The sequence below is a fragment of the Antechinus flavipes genome, chromosome 5, assembly GCF_016432865.1.
Source record: "Antechinus flavipes isolate AdamAnt ecotype Samford, QLD, Australia chromosome 5, AdamAnt_v2, whole genome shotgun sequence".
NCBI lineage: Eukaryota > Metazoa > Chordata > Mammalia > Dasyuromorphia > Dasyuridae > Antechinus > Antechinus flavipes.
Genome location: NC_067402.1, coordinates 176,208,004 through 176,228,247, shown reverse-complemented (window position 1 = coordinate 176,228,247; position 20,244 = coordinate 176,208,004). Strand labels below are relative to the sequence as shown.

Sequence of the window (20,244 nt, the reverse complement as noted above, 5' to 3'; positions counted from 1 at the left end):
TATAAAATTAATCTTTAGAAAAAGTCTGTTTCTACAACAAATGAAGCTAACATTTTCAACATAGTATAATACTTATAAACTCAAGTTTTAATTATATAAGATGTTAGTACAGAAGGAGAATACAGAATTCAAGAATTTTTAAAAGAATTAAAAGAATTCAGCAAAGATGTATGGGAAGTAATGGAGATCATAAACTTCTTCAAAGAAAAGGTAACAAAGTAAGGCTTCCCTAAAATTTTGGGAAGGGACTTCAATAGGATGGAAAGTTGTCAAACAAGGAACTATTTTTTCCTATAACTAGCCAAGTTAGGAATATTTATAAAAATGTTTAACATGTGGATGTTTATTTTATAACTGAAAAACATATCAAATCAGAAAAACATATGTAATATCAACTGCTAACACTTTTCTTTTTGGGGACATTAAATTTTTTATATTTTTTTAGAATTGAAGAATAAAGCTAAATTAATTATGTTTTTAAATATACACACATACACTGGACATGCTTGTCAAAGAAGACTTATTTTGCAAAGCCTCATTAAAATCAGTATTGTCCTAGAAATCTAGAATCACTACAGATATAGTCTGATACTATACTATTTTAGAGGTGCAACTACAATGAAGTAACCCATCCTTCACTTTTTCTGAAATTTATGTTAGTAAACAGAATGTATAAAACTAGCCTTTTTGACGTGAAAACATGTTGTGAAAAACATTGTTTGGCTAAATAGGAATCTATCCAATAATGATTTCATTGTAATGATGTATATGACCTGTGTAACCTACGCTGAAACATGGAATGCAGAATTTCTCCCTTTCTGAACCTAATCATAATATTAACAATGCTACGTCACTTCTACCAAGTTTTACAACTTGTTTCATTTTATTTGAGTTTCAGTTAGAGACAAAAAAATAAAATAAAATTTCAGAAAATTGTAATATATTGGTGATTTGGGAATGAAGTATCCACTACCACATCATCAAGTCAGTTAACATATTATTGAACTACTAATTTTTAATACATCACATTTAAATATTATATAGTAATATATTATAATTGTTATGGGTATTCATGTAGTTCAGTGGAAGACAGAAAAAAAAATCTTCCATACTTAAAATCTTAAAAATCAATCAATAAAAAGTACTAAGCACTTACTATGTGCTAGGTATTATGTCAAGTACTGAGGATGCATGTATAAAAATGGAACAACATCTCTTGTATTCTAATGGGGAAGGCAGTAAGTACACATTAAATATGCACAACATAAGGTATGGATACTATAGACATGTACCTACACACATACACACACACACACACACACACACATATATATATACATACATATATATTATACACATACAAAAAATTAAATATTTGCTAGTTTGGAAAAGAAGGTACTAAAATTTTGGGATGGGAGAATTAGGAAAGGCTTAATAAAGAAGATGCCATCTGAGTTGCACCTTAAAGGAACAAAGGAACTTTTGAGGAGGAAATAAGGAAAGAGAGCATAGGGGTACAGAGAGTTAGTGAAATGACATGTGGGTAGTAGATGGAGTGTCATGAGTGAGAAATATACAGGTCACTATTCTTGGGGGGCAGTGAGGTAGCACAGTGCACAGTCTGCTGAGCCTGGGGTCAAGAAGTACCATTTTCCTGAGTTAAATCTGGCATCAGACACTTACTAGCTGTATGACCCTGGCAAATTACTTAGCTCTGTTTGCAATGGTGAGGGCTTGAACTAATTGGCAGATGCATGTGGATATTGGGGAGGTAAAAATAGCAAGATTTACCTATTGAATGGCTATTTGTGTTGACAATGAGAAATCCAGAATTATGTAGAAACTAAAATAGTAATAACTGTGGCAAAAATATGGAAGTTTTAAAGAGAAAAGTGTTTAAAATGAAAGACAATGAGTTCAGTTTCAGACATGTTGAACTTGTCTCCAAAACATCTCATTTGAAATGTCTAATAGCCACAGAAGAGAGAGAGATTGGCTAGGTATATTAGGAATTATAAGCTTAAAGATGATAGCCAAACTCACTGAACTGATGAGGTTACCAAAAAGCAAAATTCAGAAGGAGATATAAAAGGAATACATGAAAGAAACTTGGGGGAAAACCGGAGTTAGGGGTCTCATATGGATTATAATTCAGCAAAGGCAAGAGCGAACTAATGAGAGTGTAGGAATGAAAGAAGAAAAAGGAATATCATGAAAATGCATAGGGAGAAAAAGTATCCATGAGTAAAGAGTTACGTTTAAAAAAAAAGAAAGAAAAGGTAAAATGTAGCAGGGTTAGAACAATTAGTACTAAGAAAAGACTCTCAAGATTTAGCAATTAAGAGATCATCCATAATTTTGGAAAGAGCTATTTAAAAAGAATGATGAGACTGAAAGCCAGATTAGAAAGGGTCAAAGAGTAAGGAAAAAAAGAGTGAAAACAGAGAAGTGAGTACAGACAATTTTTAAACCTTGGGCACTTGAAAAGCAATAGGAAAGGAACCACTAAAAAGTAAGAAGTTGAAATTTCTAGAGGAGAGAGGATGATTGAGGATTTAGTATACTATCTCAAAGTATTGTCATGCATATCTTTATTACCACAATGTTTCTTTAATACCAAAACTTATTCCAGGTAGAAATGATGGTAATTTACTCACGTATTTGTTAAATAAATGAATGAATGAATGAAAAAAATACAAATGTTTAGACTATAATGCAGCCTCTTTTCCTCATTTATAAAATTTTGTTATTTGTTCATAATAAAGAAAATAAAACTAATGCCTTAACTAACTTCTGATTCTGATTTTTGGACACAATTCTAGTTAACAAATATTTCTAAAGTGCTTACTATTTGTTGGGTGAGATACTCTGCTAGCCTCTGGGAATATAAATGTGACACATTATGTATTCTACTTCTGAAGCATGCTCAGTTGCCATTTTAGGTAATACATGGAAGCTGGGGCAGCTGGGTAAGAGTGCTTTCACTTTATTATGACTCATTGATAGGTTGAATTCTCATATTTGATTGATGAGTCAAAATTCCAGGGATATACAAAAGAGGTTCAAGCCATCATTCGTTCTCCCAGCTTTAAAACATCAAGACTCTCTTGAGCCTTTCAGAGGGTCAAATAGGTGTTATGGTTAATTACACCCAGCTGTAAGGGGGGAACATGTGTTTTACCTCGGCAAACTTTTGTTTAGGATGTAGTTATCTATCTTTTATGTCTTTTCCCTTCATATAGGTCCTAGTGAGAGGTAAAAAAGCCAGAAATCCAAAGATTGTGGAGCTAAAATCCCATCAGCCAATAGCAGAGACTACTGGACCAGTTATTGTGATGATTGCAGGAGGAGCAACAGTAGGAAGGATTAGCATTGGAAAAGGAAAGCCCATGTAAAAGAAACGTACCTAACATTTGATTGGACTTTGCTTAGTAAAGGTGAAGGCTAAACAGTCTGACAAAATTCTTTCACATCCTAAATAAAGCTTGAAATCAAGCCTTCCAACTGGTTTTGTAAATAGTAATAAGTTACTGAATTCTGTTCCATTCTTTAAACATGTTATGATATTTTATGCTTCTCATTACCTTTTCTGTAGAGTATATATCTCATAACCAATTTACATTTACACATTAAGTATCTTTTCAAAATCTGTGTGTATGTCTGTGAATGTGCATAAGTGTGTAAATATTAGACTAAAATTGGCTGCAGAATAGCCATGATGGGGATGACAAGTATGAGAAATAGATGGGCATTTGGTTTCCAGTTATGAAAATTCAAGTGAAGAAATGAAACTTAAATCAGAAAACTGAACCCACAAGGACATTAAGGAATAATCAAGGGTGGAGGTCATATTCCAGCAAAAGAATGTAAGCTCCTTGCAGGCAAGGACTGGCTTTTGTTATCAGGTGTGGTGGCCTGAGATTTGAAAAGAAAGTAGCCCTTTTCTGTTACCTTTCCTCTTCTAGCATGTAAGCTCTTTTATGGCAGGAATTTTCTATGCAATGAGGGATGAAGATTTATGTCCTATACGTTCTGTGACATCCAATTAATGGGGAATCAGGGATTTGTGCTTCAGGATAGGAAATAAAATGCTGCCTTTAGAGTTTGGTGTGTCTACTCACCTAGACACCCATTCTTACAAGAATGTAAAATAAATCTTTCCCGCATTCATCAGTGAGTCAGGGGAGTGGTAAGATAATTTATTTTTTATACAAGTCAATGAAAGAATGTGAGAATTGGGATAATCAATCCATTCTTATGAAATCAAGTTTCCCCACTAATGAACCCCATATAGGACTGTATCTCCAAGTACAAAGCAAGGATATCTAAGGACCTGAAGTCTCCACAAATCCCAGAAACAGTTGTCTATCTGTTCTCTATTTTAGATCAAGATAAAAATTAACATTGTTTCTGCTTTTAAGGTATTTATTATCTGTACAATGGGTGGTGGTGGAGGAGTACAACAAATTTCATTTTATTTTTAAATTAGTACAGTATAAAGAATGTGGAACAGAACAATATAATAGGAGAGATCTATAAATAAGGTGAACAGGGAGAGATTATTTTTAGTGTGCATATAAGGAAAGCTTCATAGAGGACATGGAGGAAGGCTTCAGGGAGGAGAACTGACTGGCTTCAAAATAAGACTTTTGATAGGTTTATATGTAAGGAGGGTATTTCTATGATGGTAGAATTCTGAAAGGTCTTTATGAAAAAGCACTGATCTGAGGGAGCTTAAAACAAGATTAGGAAAAAAAACTATAAATCAAATCTGGAGGAAACATAAAATGAAGGAAGGAGAATAGAATGAAATCAATATAGGCAGCTAACTGCTACAACGGATAAAAGTGCCAGGCTTGAAGTCAATAAGACTCATTTTCCTGAGTTCAAATTTGACCTCAGATACTTATGAGCTGAGTGATCCTGAGCAAGTCAAGAGTTTAACTTGAACTCTGGAACAATGGTTTATAGTGAACACAAGCTCTCTTAAAAAGAACTAAAAGAAAAATCCTTTTTTAAAAAATGAAAATACAGTTAAAATTTGAACTACTGAATAAAAAAAAAGGGATTTAAGTATAAAATGATTGGCTGAATAACTTTAATGCCATAAACATGCCAGCATATATAAATAAGATAGGATCTGAAATGCTTACTTTTTCATTGATAGTAAAACCAAAATTTTATTTCAAAAATCATTGACAGTAAAACCAAAAAAAAGTATTACATTTCTGTATTTATATATTTACCTTGGAAGTCAAAGTATCCACTGAACAAGAAGACATAATGACAGTGGAAAGAGTATTGGCTCCTGAATCAAAGGATCTGCTTTCAAATCCTGTCTCTAATGTATACCACCTGTATGAGAGGTGCATAAGTCACTTATATTCTATGGGCCTCAGTTTCCTTACTTGTAAAAGGACTAGATGGTTTGGACCACATAGCCTTTGAAGTCCCTTCTAGCTCTTCCCTATAATCCTATTGACTTTGTAGTTTCATATTAATGAGCATTCCTTTTATTTGCTTCATACTGCAGATGTGAGTTATTGTTCTTAGCCATCTTGGTCAGCATTGGTATGCAAACTTCATTCTTAGCTACTACATAATCATCCATCCTGAACCCCAACAACTTGTAGTAAAATTAATTTGCCCCCCAAAGAGCAAAACACTATTGTACCCTCTTTGCTTTTTAGTCACCTATGAACAATGGAAAGTAATTTTAACTGTCACAGGCAGTCAATAGGAAAAATAATCTAGCCTGCTTTCACAGTTTATTGCCAAACCTGATCCAAACACCTAATAACCATGCCCCTTTCTCACAACAGACCTACGGTTGCTTTAAAATGCATTAGAAAGCAGACTTTTGAATAAAACTATAAAACAATAACTAAACTTGTGTTCTAAATGTAAAGTGCCCCAAACCAAAAATTAAAGACGCAGAAACTTCTTTTGTGATGTACTCTAGTTTCCCATCCTCCCCCTGGGCAAGGCTGAAAGGGTTGCTGAGTTTCTTTAGTGTTAGCTTATCATTGCTGCTGTTTCTGCTTTTAAGTTTGACTTGTGAAGGAAAACGAGGGAGGGGTAAAAATGATTACTCTCCAACAGAATGAGATCACACAGACTTGGAACAGACAATCCTCTCAGCTCTGTATTCTTCATAGGATTTTTGACTCAGTCCAAAAGAGAATGGAGTACCTTTGAAATTACTTTCTAAACTTCAGGAGCTAAACGGTTGAAGAACAGCTTCTACTTAAAATTAAACATCAAAATGGAAATTCTCAATTTCTAAACTTAGACTTTGCCTTCTATCCTTTTAGGTCACATCTGTTCCAATATATTTCTTTGAGTATGATATGGTTTATCATTTTTTTCATTCATGGTTAATTATAGGTCATTTCTATACAACATAAAACATTTTTGTGAAACTGAAATATTCAGTCAATTATCTAAATGTTTCCAAATACCAAAACATTCTAAACATGTTAATATCCAAACATTTAAAAGATTGGCTTCTTAATTTTTTGCCTTTTATTTGGATGTTCTTAAAGAAACCAAAAAAAATACACAAATGAAATGTGCCATTCTTATTTAATGAGACAATAATGTGTATACATGTATGTTTGAGTATTTATAAGTGTGATATTATGTATATTTATATGCCTATCCCTATATTGAATGACACCACAGAATGGATTTCTGGATAATAAAAATTCTATGTATGTAATATGTCACAGGTAATATTAATAAATTGATATCTATTTAAATTCAGTTCAATTGAAGAAGCATTTATTTTATTACATTTCTACTAGTTTTAAGTTATTGTACTTAGTTACTGGGTATACAAAATAGCTGTTTTTTCCCTTGGTTTTTTCCTTTAGAAGAAATCATAGTTTTGTATCAGATATAAATAAACAAATGCAATTTTCTACCCCTTAATTCTATTGATATAGTTTAGACATGAACATTCAAATGATTATTTCTTCTTTGGACTTGTTCTCTATTTTTAAAATCTGTACAGGATCTTTCTATTAGTTTCATTTAATTATTGATTCAAGCATGTCCTTGATAAGAATATGTATGTAGAATGTATTATTTCTATAATATTTCATTGATTCTGAGTTAGAATATAAACTATATAACAATGCATTTTTCTACATATAACCTTTTCTCATGAAGTTTTCTTATTAGAGAAAAATCATTTAAATAAAGAGTTAAAAAAGCAAAAGTCTGATATATGAATGTATAACTGCATTTGTTGATATGTCTATATTCATAGAAATATTTATTTATTTACATATATGGATATATACATTTATGTTTCTGTATGTTATAATATCACGTACAAATTAGAAATAAGGGATGATCTTGGTGATTCTCTCTCGTTTGAAATAAAAACCACTATAGAAAGAGAATACAGAAGATAATAGAAAATAATAATGATGCAGAAGAAAACAAAAGTAGGAGCTCCTTAGTATCATGGAAAAAAAATATACATGGCATCTTCATTTTGGTACGTTTTGGATCAAGATGATCACAAAGATTTTACCTTTTATTTCTCCAAAGTTCCCTGATCCCATAGCAAGAAGCTTGTCTTTCCAGTCCTTTGATAGGAGCTTTTCAATACTGGGAGTTTCTGTGTGAAAAGAGGGTAAGAAAAGTAAGAAAATCAACATAACTGTTTTTACAATAGAGCTCATTAAAAATCTATCTGCTAAAAATAAGGCCATCCCTATCCAGTGCCCCAGTTCATAATGACTTCATCAACAAACTGATAAGAGGGGAGGAAAAAAGAATGCATTTTGTCACCTGCTGTTTCAAAATCATTAGCTTTTTCCTCTTGCAGAACAAAGCCATACTAATTCTGTATGACAATAGGTACATATAAACCTGCAGTTCATTGTTTTCCAATTTAGTGAACAAGTTCCTGCTTGTCAGTTTCAGGGTGTTAGTCTGCAGTCAAAAAATAATTATGTTGATAAAATGCACAGTAAAAAAAAAGCAAAAGAATTAGCACTTAAATCTGCTACATGTAATTATATCCCTCTGTGTGTTTACAATTCCATCCACTTTATAATGTGTGCTTAAACATCGTGGTGTTGGTAAGCACACTGAGGAAAGATTTGCCAGTAATACGAATATTGTAAGTAATTTCCTTAAGTTAGTGTGAAAAAAGCTTTTACAAAATTGTAAAATCCAGAGAGAAAGTATTTCCTAGAATGGAAACCCATTATTTTGCTCATTTCAGATTTACATCACTCCCTTAAAAATGTTGGCAGAAGTATTTAGAGGAAATGCACATTTTAGACCTTAAGATTGTGGATGGGTCTGATATTTGTATCGCAGAAACACTTGCATTGTAACCTTTTCTTTTGTGTTCAATCGTAATGTATAAGTAAATATAAATGCTAATAAAATTCAGAAAAAACATTAAACTCAATTCCAAACAATGTAATTGTATATTCTTGTCAGCATTTAGATGGGTACACAATTACAATGGCTTTCAATACCACGATTAGCACTGCATTCAGTTAGAAAATGGAGTGTACTAAAAGATAAGTGTCCCAGTATGCTCCATCTAAATAACAATACTCACACTTATTATCTGGATCTAAGACATCCACTGCTATTCTCCACATTTGTGTTTATGTGTATTTGTATTTGTTCAGACATTTGTTTACCCCCTACTAGGAGCATAAAGGGAGTACATGTTAACTTATCAAAGGGACCGTCTGGCCCAGAGACCATGTGATTATTAGAAACTGGTTAATTTTCCCCACAGTAAAATGCATTTTAAAGAATCTTCATTATCTCATTTGGTTAACGTTTCTACTTTTTCGGACCCCCAAGTTAAAGCTATCAACAATTAGTGTCCCAAAGTCTGTAAAGAGTTTTCAACAAAACAACACTGGGATTTTTTTTCATGGAGAAGCAACAAGACCACAATTTCAAAAGGTTAATAGTAAAACAAAACTGAGAAACTGAGCCTGACATGTTATCCTGTTAGGGGTTCCATATATATAAATACATACTGTAACTGCACATATTTGCATTTATATGTAAATATATACACACACACATGTACATACTCTCTTATATGTGCATCCTTGTGTTTGTGCACAATGAGTTTTTTAAATCAAAATAGTTTTTTTATCTATATATACAAAAGTATTTACTACTGAATTAGAATCTCTAACTTCTTCAAAAACCAACTTTCTTTACTAGATTCTTTAAAACGATAGAGGCTATTTCATAATAATGGATTAGATAAAATATTGCTCATTGTAAACAAGGCTACTATTCATGATCTTAGACGACCTTACTTTAAACACTTTTTTTGTAAATACTCCCAAAGTTTATTTTTTCCCAGTAAACACTTTTTGAAGGGAATCATTTTTAGAACCTATCTGAGTAGGTCAAATAAACATCACCGCTTCTTTCTTTCTTTTTTTCTCTTAATACTCTTCAAAATTTTCAAGTTTCATGTATACAGGGTGCAGCCAATGTGGTATTTGCAACAGAGTAACTGTCAGTCATTAAAAGCTAACAAACCTTTGCAAAGCACGAACGCAGCAATAGAAATCCCTTGTGAACTAACAATAGCCTACAGAACCCCCAGGCACCAAAAGCAGACCATTTTACTTTTAAGGCTATTGTCTGCAAAGTCCATGACAAAGTTTTTCCCCTGCAGCTAGACAAAATATTCACTGTAGTGTGCTCATAAAGAAACAGAAGTCTTCTGTCTAAATTACAGTTAAAGAAACAGTAGCCTGATTTCTGAAACCTGCAGAACACTCCAGGTCTCTCTTTATTGACTATTATAAAGATATAAGACTTAGTTGTAAAACAACTTTACCCAAGAATGCTTTTTGTTTTTTTTTAAGCTTCAAACAAATGAATGGCTCCTTTAAAATAACAAACCCCATGATATTTGGACATGATATATCAAAAATTATAGTTCAAATCTATGGATAAATATGACTAAAATGTTTTCAAATGGCATAAGTTAATTTAAATAGTGATGGTTAGGATTATCGTCATCATAAACATTGACATTTATCAGGCCCTTTAAAAGTTTACAAAATATTTTACATACATTCTCTCTTTTAATTCTCATAAATACTCTGTTAAGAATAAGAACCCATTCCTTTACAGTGTTCAGCTTTGAGTAAAAGGAGCTTCTTTCAAATCCCAATTCAGCTACTTGTGATTGGTATGATTTGGGAGAGTCAAACTAACATTTCTTTTATGATTTTTTTTTTTTTTGCATTCCTAATACCTAGCACAGGGCCAGGCACTCATTAAATGCTAATTGATTGAACTGAATAAAATTTAATTTTAGGTCTTGGTTTCCTTATGGAATGACAGAATTGTGCCACATAATCTTTAAAGTCCCTTTCAGTATATAATTTATTATTTCAAATTTACTAATGAGGAAACTAGAAATTCTGAGAGAATATGTAATTTTCTGTGTCTAATAAGCTTATCCATCCATCCATCCATACATATGTGTATATATATATAGATATAGATAGATAGATATAATATATATTTACACACACACACACACACATATATACACACACACAAACACACAAAGAGAGAGAGAGACAGAGAGAGACAAAGACAAAGACAGAGAAAAAGTGGTATTTAAACTCTAGTGGTTCTGACAAAACTTTTCTTCTCTCTCCTTGTTTTTGTATTTCCCCATTATAATCCCCATCTCTTAGAATCCCTTCTGGTTGTTGTCTTGAATGACTCTTCATGAGCCCATTTGGGATTTTCTTGGCTAAGATACTGGAGTGGTTTGCCATTTCCTTCTCCAGTGTGACTACATTTACAGATGAAGAAACTGAGGGAAATAAGTTTAAATGACTTGTCTGAGCTTGCTCAGCTAGTGTCTGAAACAAATTATGAATTCAGGTCTTCCTGACACTATGCCAGGTGCTTTATCCACCCTTTTGAATCTCTAGTTTTCTCAAAAGCTGAGTATACCCCCACCTTCTATATGAAACCTTTCTTATTTCCTCAAATCCAGCTATTATTCCCCTACTCTCTATTTTATATCAATGTATTAATTTATATATATATACATATATATGTTTATATATATACATTTAATTATTTAGATGTTGCCGGCATCCTCCCAAAGACACAAATTCCTTTCACCTTGTGTAATGCCTAACACAAGGCAGTTAAAATAAACAAAAAACACCTCATTAATTCATTGGCTCTAAATGTCATTCAAATAACTCAAAATAAAATTAAATTAAATTTCACTGCATTTTGCATATGTAAAAGGAATGCAGAGAAGCAGACTGGGACAGTGCAAAGAAGGCTAAATTTTCCATTAGTATTTTGGTTGAGACTGGATTTGAATACAAGCTTTTCTACTTCCTATGGAAGTCACAACTTCCCTGGGTATGTTTTTCCTCATGTGGAAAGTGAGGCAGATGAACTAGATGAATTTTCTAAATCCACAGTATTTAACATTTTAGTTAGGAAAATGGTATGTTGAGCAAGATGATAGAACTTGTTATCCAGTAATTCTTCTATCTAGTAAGCATCCCCACTCTAGAGGAAATAAATATCAACTCTGCACAAATAAAGTTGAATCCACAAGGTGAAACATGAATTCTATAAAAGCTAAAAGTATAATATCTAAAATCAAAACATTTAATTTTCTAATGCACTAGTCTTAACCTTAAGGTTTCTGTTTCAAAGTCCAGGTGAAGTAGCTATATCTGGTCCTCCTCATGAAATGATTTTGTTTTTACTTCCCCACCCCCATATCCTATAGTAGGTTGAAAGTATAGATTCTGTTTAATCATCAAAAAAGAAAGGGATACAATTTTTCAGTATGTGTAGGGATATGTGTATATAAGATGGGAGGTGAAGGGAAGGTGGCAAGAAAAATAATAGAGAGATAGCCTGAGAAGGCAGTGATTCTGAGACCAAAAGAACAGGAACAAGAAAATTCTTTCCCCACAGGAAATCAGTCAGCATCCCAAATTCCTCAAATTAAGGACACAGTCTCACAGATCTGTGCAGGAAGAGAAGTACTTGCATTAGTTATGGAAGGGACCAAAGAATGAGGAAGGAGTCAGGTGCAAGTTACTGAGATTATAAGAAAAAAGTTTAAGACACATAAAATTCAATCTCATAATCAGAACAGATAAATTAATAGTGAAACTCATAAAGGCAGAAGAAAAAAAGGAATAAAAATTCACAAAAGACCATACTATATTGAGGATATAACATGCTATGAATGAAACTGAACCAAAACATTTCAGTGATGAGAATTCTGGAGGTTTCAGAGATCTCCATGATGGAACAACTGTAAGAAATTTCAGAATTTTTCAAGATAGAAATAAATATCTGAAAGAAGTCACAGGGTGAATGAATATTAGACCTCAAATTAAAGACTTCAAGTCAAGAAATAACTAATTCTCAGGGATTTTCTAAGGAAACCATTTTATCTGCAAATGGGGACAATTCACAATACTTAATTTCTTGATAAATTTCTTGATAAATATAAAATGCAAAAGAGCATGCAGGAAAAATATATATTACTATATTACTTCCATTTTACAAATGAGAAAATAAAATTCAGATAAGTCATGAGAGGTTCTCAAAGCTAGTTACTCAAGAAGCTCAAATATGCTTATGCTTTTACCTCTACCAATCATATTGTCTTTTCATGGGTGTCATATAAATGAAATATTAGATTTTTCAACAAATATCTACTCTATATCTATCAAAGTCTAACACAAAATAAGGTATTCTGAGTAGCTAATGTTTCAATCAGATTCTATTAATATATGAAGAGATATATGAAATGAACTGAAAATAATGAATGCAATGGATGGTCATATTATCAATAACCAAATTTTCCTATAAATAGTTCTCACTTGGAAATTCATGATAAGAGATTTGAAAGGCCAAATGGCAAAATCCCAATAGAAACAATGCATCTGTTCATTAATGTGTGAATCTGAGTAATATGAAATTTTAACATGATTCCAAGCCCTGTTGCAATCCTGATGTTATAAAATGGAGAGATCTAATAAACATCCTGTGTTCTTAGATAGTGCGTGTTACTTTTTGTCAAAGGAGGAAGAAGATAAGAAGGAAAAGGAAGAAAAAGAGAAGGAGAAGACAGAGGAAGAGAAAAGAAAGAGGACTAAAGAAAAGGAGAAGGAATTGTATTTAGGGTTGAGTCTTACATGTTTGTGTGCACACACACACAAATGCACCTTCCTGCTTCAATCATCGTGGCAGAGAGGTGACTCCAAGTTCTTAAAACTTAAGTTAACAGACCGGAAATATTAAGTTATAGGACTAAAAATCTTTCTTAACTAGCCTTCTCATCCATCTCTTTCTCCCTTTCATGAACCTGCTTCACAAAACCTGCTTCCTAGAAGTCAATTAGAAACTCAACAATAGAAGTTTTATGGAAACTCATCAATAGAAGGTAGGCTACAAAGTGAATTTTACTATTTTATTTTTTGAACAGAGAAAATCACAAAGCACAAAGGATTATGAAGGGGTTGCAACATGCTTTGGCAGAAATTTCATCTTCAACAATAAATCACAAATACCTTAAATGCAGAGTTCTGACCAGACATGGAGATGCTCAAGAAGAAGAAGAGGCTTGTGGGAGACTAGCCCTGACCTTAACCATGTATAGGATTGTGGAAGGAGGTCTTATGGTGCTCTTGTCCTCTATGTCAATTAGTTTTCCTGTTGCTCATGTTTCATCTATGTACAAGAAGCAACCAATACCCTCAATTGCTTCTTTCTAAGACCCTTCAGAGAATAAGCAAGGTGGTTTTAGAAAATAGTTTCTCCATCACTGTTAGAAGGTCATGGCTTCCTAGACACATGTGTGTTTCTTCCAAACCAATCTTTTTCTTATCCAGAAGTTTTGCCTTTTCTGGTTTTTGAAATCCTTACAGGGCACAAAGATTGAAATCATGTGGTAGGCTGCATTGTAAAAGGAGAATAAAACAATCCAGTAATCTCAGGCCCTATAATCAGTGAGATTATGCTTAAAAGTGAAGAAAAGGGTTTTTCAAACAAAAGTGTTTTCTCTTGTCTTTGAATTTATGATTCTAGAGAGAGGTGGTTGGAGGTAGAAGGTTGGAGTAGGAGACAGTTAGTACTTCAATCCTTGGTGGAGATTCATGCCTTTCTAGAAATGCCTCTGTTTCCTTCTCTTCCTCACCCCTATCTCCAGTTTACTTTGTTTCCCCAAAATTTTCACCTTCCTCAAGCTATTTAACCCATAATCTAGGGTATGAGTTTGGGATCATGGATATACCAGAAAGGATTTTGACTTAAACTATGATATCAAGTCTCTGAATATATTATTTATTCCCTGAGAGAGATCAAATTTCAAAAACCCTGTTGAAAAAAATTGTAAAGGGCTAGAACTCTGGAGAAGTATATTTGAAATAAGGTGTTAACGCAGTGGAATTGATGAAATGATTGTTCTCTAGTTCACATATATACTTAGTATTTAGCATCGTAATGTAATGGTTCCCTAGTTCATACATATTCAGTATACTGTAATAGGTGTAATTGTAATAGGGTATTTAAGGGCTGTGATGGACTAGAAAAGAAACATTCTATCTTTGACCAGCCTTGTAGTAGCCATCCCGCCTTCATTACTTCTTCACTAAGACCAAGGACTTGGGCTGATCCTCGAGGTTGATCCTGAAAGCTAGCAGGAACATTACAAAAAATGTTGATTTAGGAGTCAGGAAACTAAGTACTAACCTCTGTTCTGGTATTAATTCTAGGTCTCTCTTTTTTTTTCTTTGATATATAAAAGCATTGAAATGTGGTCTCTGTCAGCTTTAGCAAGTCTATGAGTTTATTAGCAGGTCCATTTATTGTCAACTGAGGGCAGTCCCAATTTCAGTGAATAGAATACATTCTGGGCAAATCAGTTTCCTCTTTTAAACACTTAGTTTCATCCTCTGTAAAATGAAAGGGTTGGACCATGTGATCCCTAAGAATCCTTACATCTCTAACAAAATACATGACTGATTTTTTTTTTTTTTTGGAGGGGAGGTGATATAGATGGGGAAAGTGGTGTCTTTAAGACATTTTTCAAATCCTTCTCAAAAACATATATCTGTCTGCTCACCCTCAGTATTCAGACTTCTTGGTTGCTACCTGAAAGGAAACAACTGACCTTAGCATTTAGTCATCAAGATAGTAAGTTTTTTTTTTTTTTTTAAATAGAAAGCTATAAAATAGTCATCAGTGTCATATCACGCCATAGTGTTTCTCTTTCTCTTTCCTATCAACTCACATACATATACTTTTTTTTCCCATGTCTTCCCTTGATCACAATTTTTCTCTAGGGGCAACAATTTACAGTTAAAGGTATTGTAGTGTATAATACACCCCTGAGAGGGAGCATGACATTGTAGACAGGATTACTTGTAGACAGGTCTAAGTTCAAATTCTCCCTCTGACACTTACTAGCTGTTATCATGATCAAGGACTCCCAAGCAATTTTCTAAGACTATAAGCAGGTGCCTTCTCTCTTTCTCCCTCCTTTTTCACCTTTCTTTTGTGTTTTGTTTTATCCCATAAGACTGTAAGGTCCTTAAAAACAGTCATTGCCTTTCTTTTTTAGGATAGAATAATGCAAAGCTTAGAACACTACCCAAGACACAGTAATCACTGAATAAATATTTATTGAAGTATAGATGATTCTTAGATCTACATCTGTTATGGAAGCTTTCATATCTAGTTGCTCCTCACATTGATGAAATTATAGTTCTGCACAAGTAGAAACAAAAACATAAAGACTAGCATGCAAATATGTTTCTATCTCTACACTAAAATACTTTGAGGAGTTTGAAATGCTATCATATCTCTTTGGAAATCTCTTTGTAGATTGTCAATGATTATCAAATGAAGTTCTCAGTTTGGGACATCAATTTCAACTTATAATATCTTCAGACTTGGGATTTACTTTTTAAAGTTGTTAAGTTTGGGGGTGATTATTAATCTTGATGTATCTATTCTATAAGAAAAAATAAAGAAAACAAAATTATCAGTGTTGTATCATGTGTAGTATTTATATTGTATTTTATCATATTTGAGAAATAAACTTTTTATATCAAAACTAGAGACAAATGAGTAGAATATTAACATTAAATAATGCAATTTCTATGTACTTAAATGGAACTCTCTCTATACGTATATGTAGACATTCCTTATAAAACAATCCTGAATATAAATTCTCTGTGGGAGTAAGCAATTCAGAGGATATAAATTATACTCTCTACTAACTCCAAACAATAGTCTAGTTTCTCTCAATGAGGTGCCTTGATCTGAACTTTACAAAGTGCATATTAACTTTTATTGTAAACAATTGCCAAGATCTGGGAATGACAAATAGGGACTCAGTAAGTTAAATAGAGATAAACATTTTTTCAATTAATCTCCAAATTCTAACTTTTCATTTCCTGAAGATTTGAATTAAAAATATCACATCTAGGCTAATTTTTAAAATAACAATTTTGTACTGTCATTATCAAGGTAGCTATAATATTTCTATATAGTAAAATATAAGAGATTAGATAAATGAAAGATGTATAGTAAATTTAGAAAAAATTAAATCAGTACCAATAAACACAATATAAAAAGAATACACAATTAGGAGAAATTATGTGAGAAAGTCTCTAATCCTTATATAATTAATATTTACATTAATCCATTTGAGTTATTAATGCCTTTTCCTATTCTTTATTTACTTATTGGTCACCACACTCTTATGATACATTCCTACTGCATTCTTTTTCCTTTTTTTTCACCCCTTGCTTCTTTTGCTCACATATGCTTCTTTGCATCAATGCCTGTAGCAATACCCACCGGTGAATGGCCCTCCAACTGTGCCAGCCATTGTTACTGCAGCATCCTGCCTCTTCAGGGCATGTTCATTCCCTATAACTCTCCCTCTTATTCCCCCTTAGTGCCAAACACTCTTAAGACTGACTCCCTCATCTGGAACAATGAGACCAGGAGACTCATGCCAGCATACTGTAATTCTCCAACAGGCTTCTAGTGCCAAGAATTAAACCACATTCGCTCCAGTGCAGTAGCTTTACACACTATCCCAGGTTTTTTCTGTTTTCCCTTGAGTTGCTGTGGCAGCGATTCACAGCTCAAGAGCCCATCAACAATCAAAAATAAAGTAACTCTAAAAAACACACATAAAACCACTTTTTAAAACCAAATCCCAGCAGACAGATTCTATGTAACATGCTACTTGCCTCCTTCTTTTTAGTTGAAATTGAACCACATTGTTCCTGACATGTGAGAGATCATATATTTAAGAAATCGTTCACACACTGAGAAATAATAAAGATTTCTCTAAATTTCAAAGAACACTGAATCAAGAAATAAAGTGTTAAAGTAGGCTTTTCATGCCATAAAGTTAGAATTTTAGAGCTAGCTTGATAAATGTTTGCAGAAGTTAATTGATTTGAATCAAGATAGACCTCACATATCATCTACTTCAACTACATTTTTAGAAATGAGGAACCTGAGACCAAAGAGATCATGGTCACTAACAGCAAGGCAACCTAATATTTGATTCAAAACAATAGGTATCAGAGAGGACTGGCGAGACTTACATGAACTGATGCTAAGTGAAATGAGCAGAACCAGGAGATCATTATATACCTCAACAATGATAGTTTGAGGAATATATTCTGATGGAAGTGGAGCTCTTCGATAAAAAGAGCTAATCCAGTTTCAATTGATCAAAGATGGACAGAAGCAGCTACACCCAAAGAAAGAACACTGGGAGATGAATATAAACTGCTTGCATTTTTGTTTTTCTTCCTGGATTATTTATACCTTCTGAATTCAATTCTCCCTGTGCAACAAGAAAACTATTCGGTTCTGCACACATATATTGTATCCAGGATATACTGTAACCTATTCAACATATAAAGGATTGCTTGCCATCTGGGGGAGGGGGTGGAGGGAGGGAGGGGAAAAATCGGTACAAAAGTGAATGCAAGAGATAATGCTGTAAAAAATTACCCTGGCATGAGTTCTATCAATAAAAAGTTATTAAAACAAAACAAAACAAAACAAAACAAAACAAAAACCCAAAACAATAGGTATCACGTCCTGGGTTTATTTATTGAAAAAATTATGAAGCCATCTATATATTTGCAAGTTCATGTGTCCAAATAATCTTCTCCCCACTATCATCCCATAATATCCACTTCAACTTCTTAAAACATGTAGATTTTTAAGTATGATTTTCCCCAGTGAGGGTTTCATATGGATCTTATAGATTCAGATAATCTCAAAGCAAAATTATCTTCTTTCATCAGTATGAATGAGTATAGAATATATCAGAACAAATACAAGGGAATCCTTGACAAAACGAAATTATTGTTTTAGAAATTACTTGGTTTGTGGCAAAATAAATTACAATACAAGAGCATAATGGGATATTATTCACCTTAACAAATGATGGATGTAGAAAATTCAGAGAAGCCTGGGAAGACATATGAGGTAATGTAGAATGAAGTAAGCAAAATGAATAAAACAATTAGAATAACTTAAATGGAAGGAATGTCAACAAAGAAAAAAACTTCGAAGGCAAATGCTGCATGTTTATGATGATCAACTTTAGCCCTCAAGAAGATTTGTGATTAGGTAAGACATCATTACGAACTTAGGTGATTATAGAGTTAGAAGAATGCATATTCTGAGAAATATGGCTGATGTATTTAGTAGTTTTGCTTATAGACAGAGGGATAGGACTGTGACTTTAGTGGTTACGTAAGGAAACTTCTATGAAAGAACATTCTCTATCTTATGAAGTCTTGCAAAGTTACCTAGAACCTAAGTGACTTTCTACATCACAAGCCATTGTGTATTAGAGACAACATTTGACTCTTGGTCTTTTGGTTTCAAGAGTAGATCACTTACCTACTATACCAAGTTGCCTTTCAGTGGTTTTGCTGAACTTTTTTCTCTTTCTTTTAAGATATTCGTTAAAAGGAAGAGTTCTTTATTTAACGTTAAAGAAGAAATATGTTTAAAAGCAAATATATAAAAACAAAAGATAACAATAAAAATAAAATAACATTTTTAATGAAGAAACTATGACATGAAGATGTTGATATTATGTATTTTCACTGATTATATGATTTTATTTTCTCAAGAAGAAGGTGAAGGAGAGACTGGAAAATATATTACTAAAATTTATATTAATGTTGACAATAACGACATTCCTATCCTGATTTCTTTTCATAGTGAATATTAGTGCAATTTAATGGACTCTAAAATGTCTATAAGACTGGAAAGTTATTCTTAATCCAAAGGCCAGGAGGCACTGCAACATCTCCATTAGCTAACCACCACTAGTCTGCCACTGGAAATGTCAAGTTCTTCCAGGAAATATTAAAAAGAATAACAAACAAAACTGAAAAACATCTGGTATTCTTAAACATCAAGATTTCCATAAGCCTTATTTTTCTATATAATTATCTCAGAATGAATTAACCTCTGGAAATATTTTAGTTTTGGTGTTGCCAAAATGCTTATTTATTTCAAATTGAAAGTTAATAAGAGCTTATTAACAGAAAAAGCTACGTCTTTGGCTTGCTGATTTGTTTTCATTTTTCCAAAGTCTGCAATCAATTTTTGTAATATGCAGTACCCAAACTAGTAAAAACTTATCCAAATACATGCCCTATCCATACAAAGCAATTAAAATTATGATTAAAAGTGTTATTCTACCCAATAAAACTCCACTGATTGTGGTGTTATTAGCACCAATTTTGGTACAAGTACCAAATTTGCTAAGTATTTTCCCAAACAACTATTTTCATCATGAAGATGGAGAATTAGAGGAAATTAACTGCTTTATAATCTTTAATTGTACATGGCATCTCTTTTTTAGACTTAAGTTTGTTCTTGCTTCTCTTCTTCAATAAGACTCACAATGTCACGTTTTAATGTTCCCCTCTTCCACGTCCCCAGAACACTTAGGTGGTGCAATAGAGCAGCAGATTTAAAATTAGGAGGACCTGAATTCTTTTTTTTTTTTTAATAATTTTTTATTGATAGAACGCATGCCAGGGTGATTTTTACAGCATTATCCCTTGCATTCATTTCTGTTCCGATTTTTCCCCTCCCTCCCTCCACCCCTTCCCCCAGATGGCAAGAGTCCTTTACATGTTGAATGGGTTGCAGTAT

The 20,244-nt window shown here is 32.9% G+C and overlaps 1 protein-coding gene across 4 annotated transcripts in view; it reads right to left on the bottom strand.

Moving 5' to 3' along the window:
- The window catches only part of SOX5 (SRY-box transcription factor 5), a 466,127-nt gene that overhangs the window by 229,446 nt on the left and 216,437 nt on the right, over positions 1–20,244 (bottom strand). For all 4 annotated transcript variants that reach the window (XM_051961302.1, XM_051961303.1, XM_051961304.1 and 1 more), the window contains exon 4: positions 7,544–7,630. In XM_051961302.1, coding sequence (XP_051817262.1) covers positions 7,544–7,630 — 87 coding nt within the window. The remainder of the gene's footprint in view (positions 1–7,543; positions 7,631–20,244) is intronic.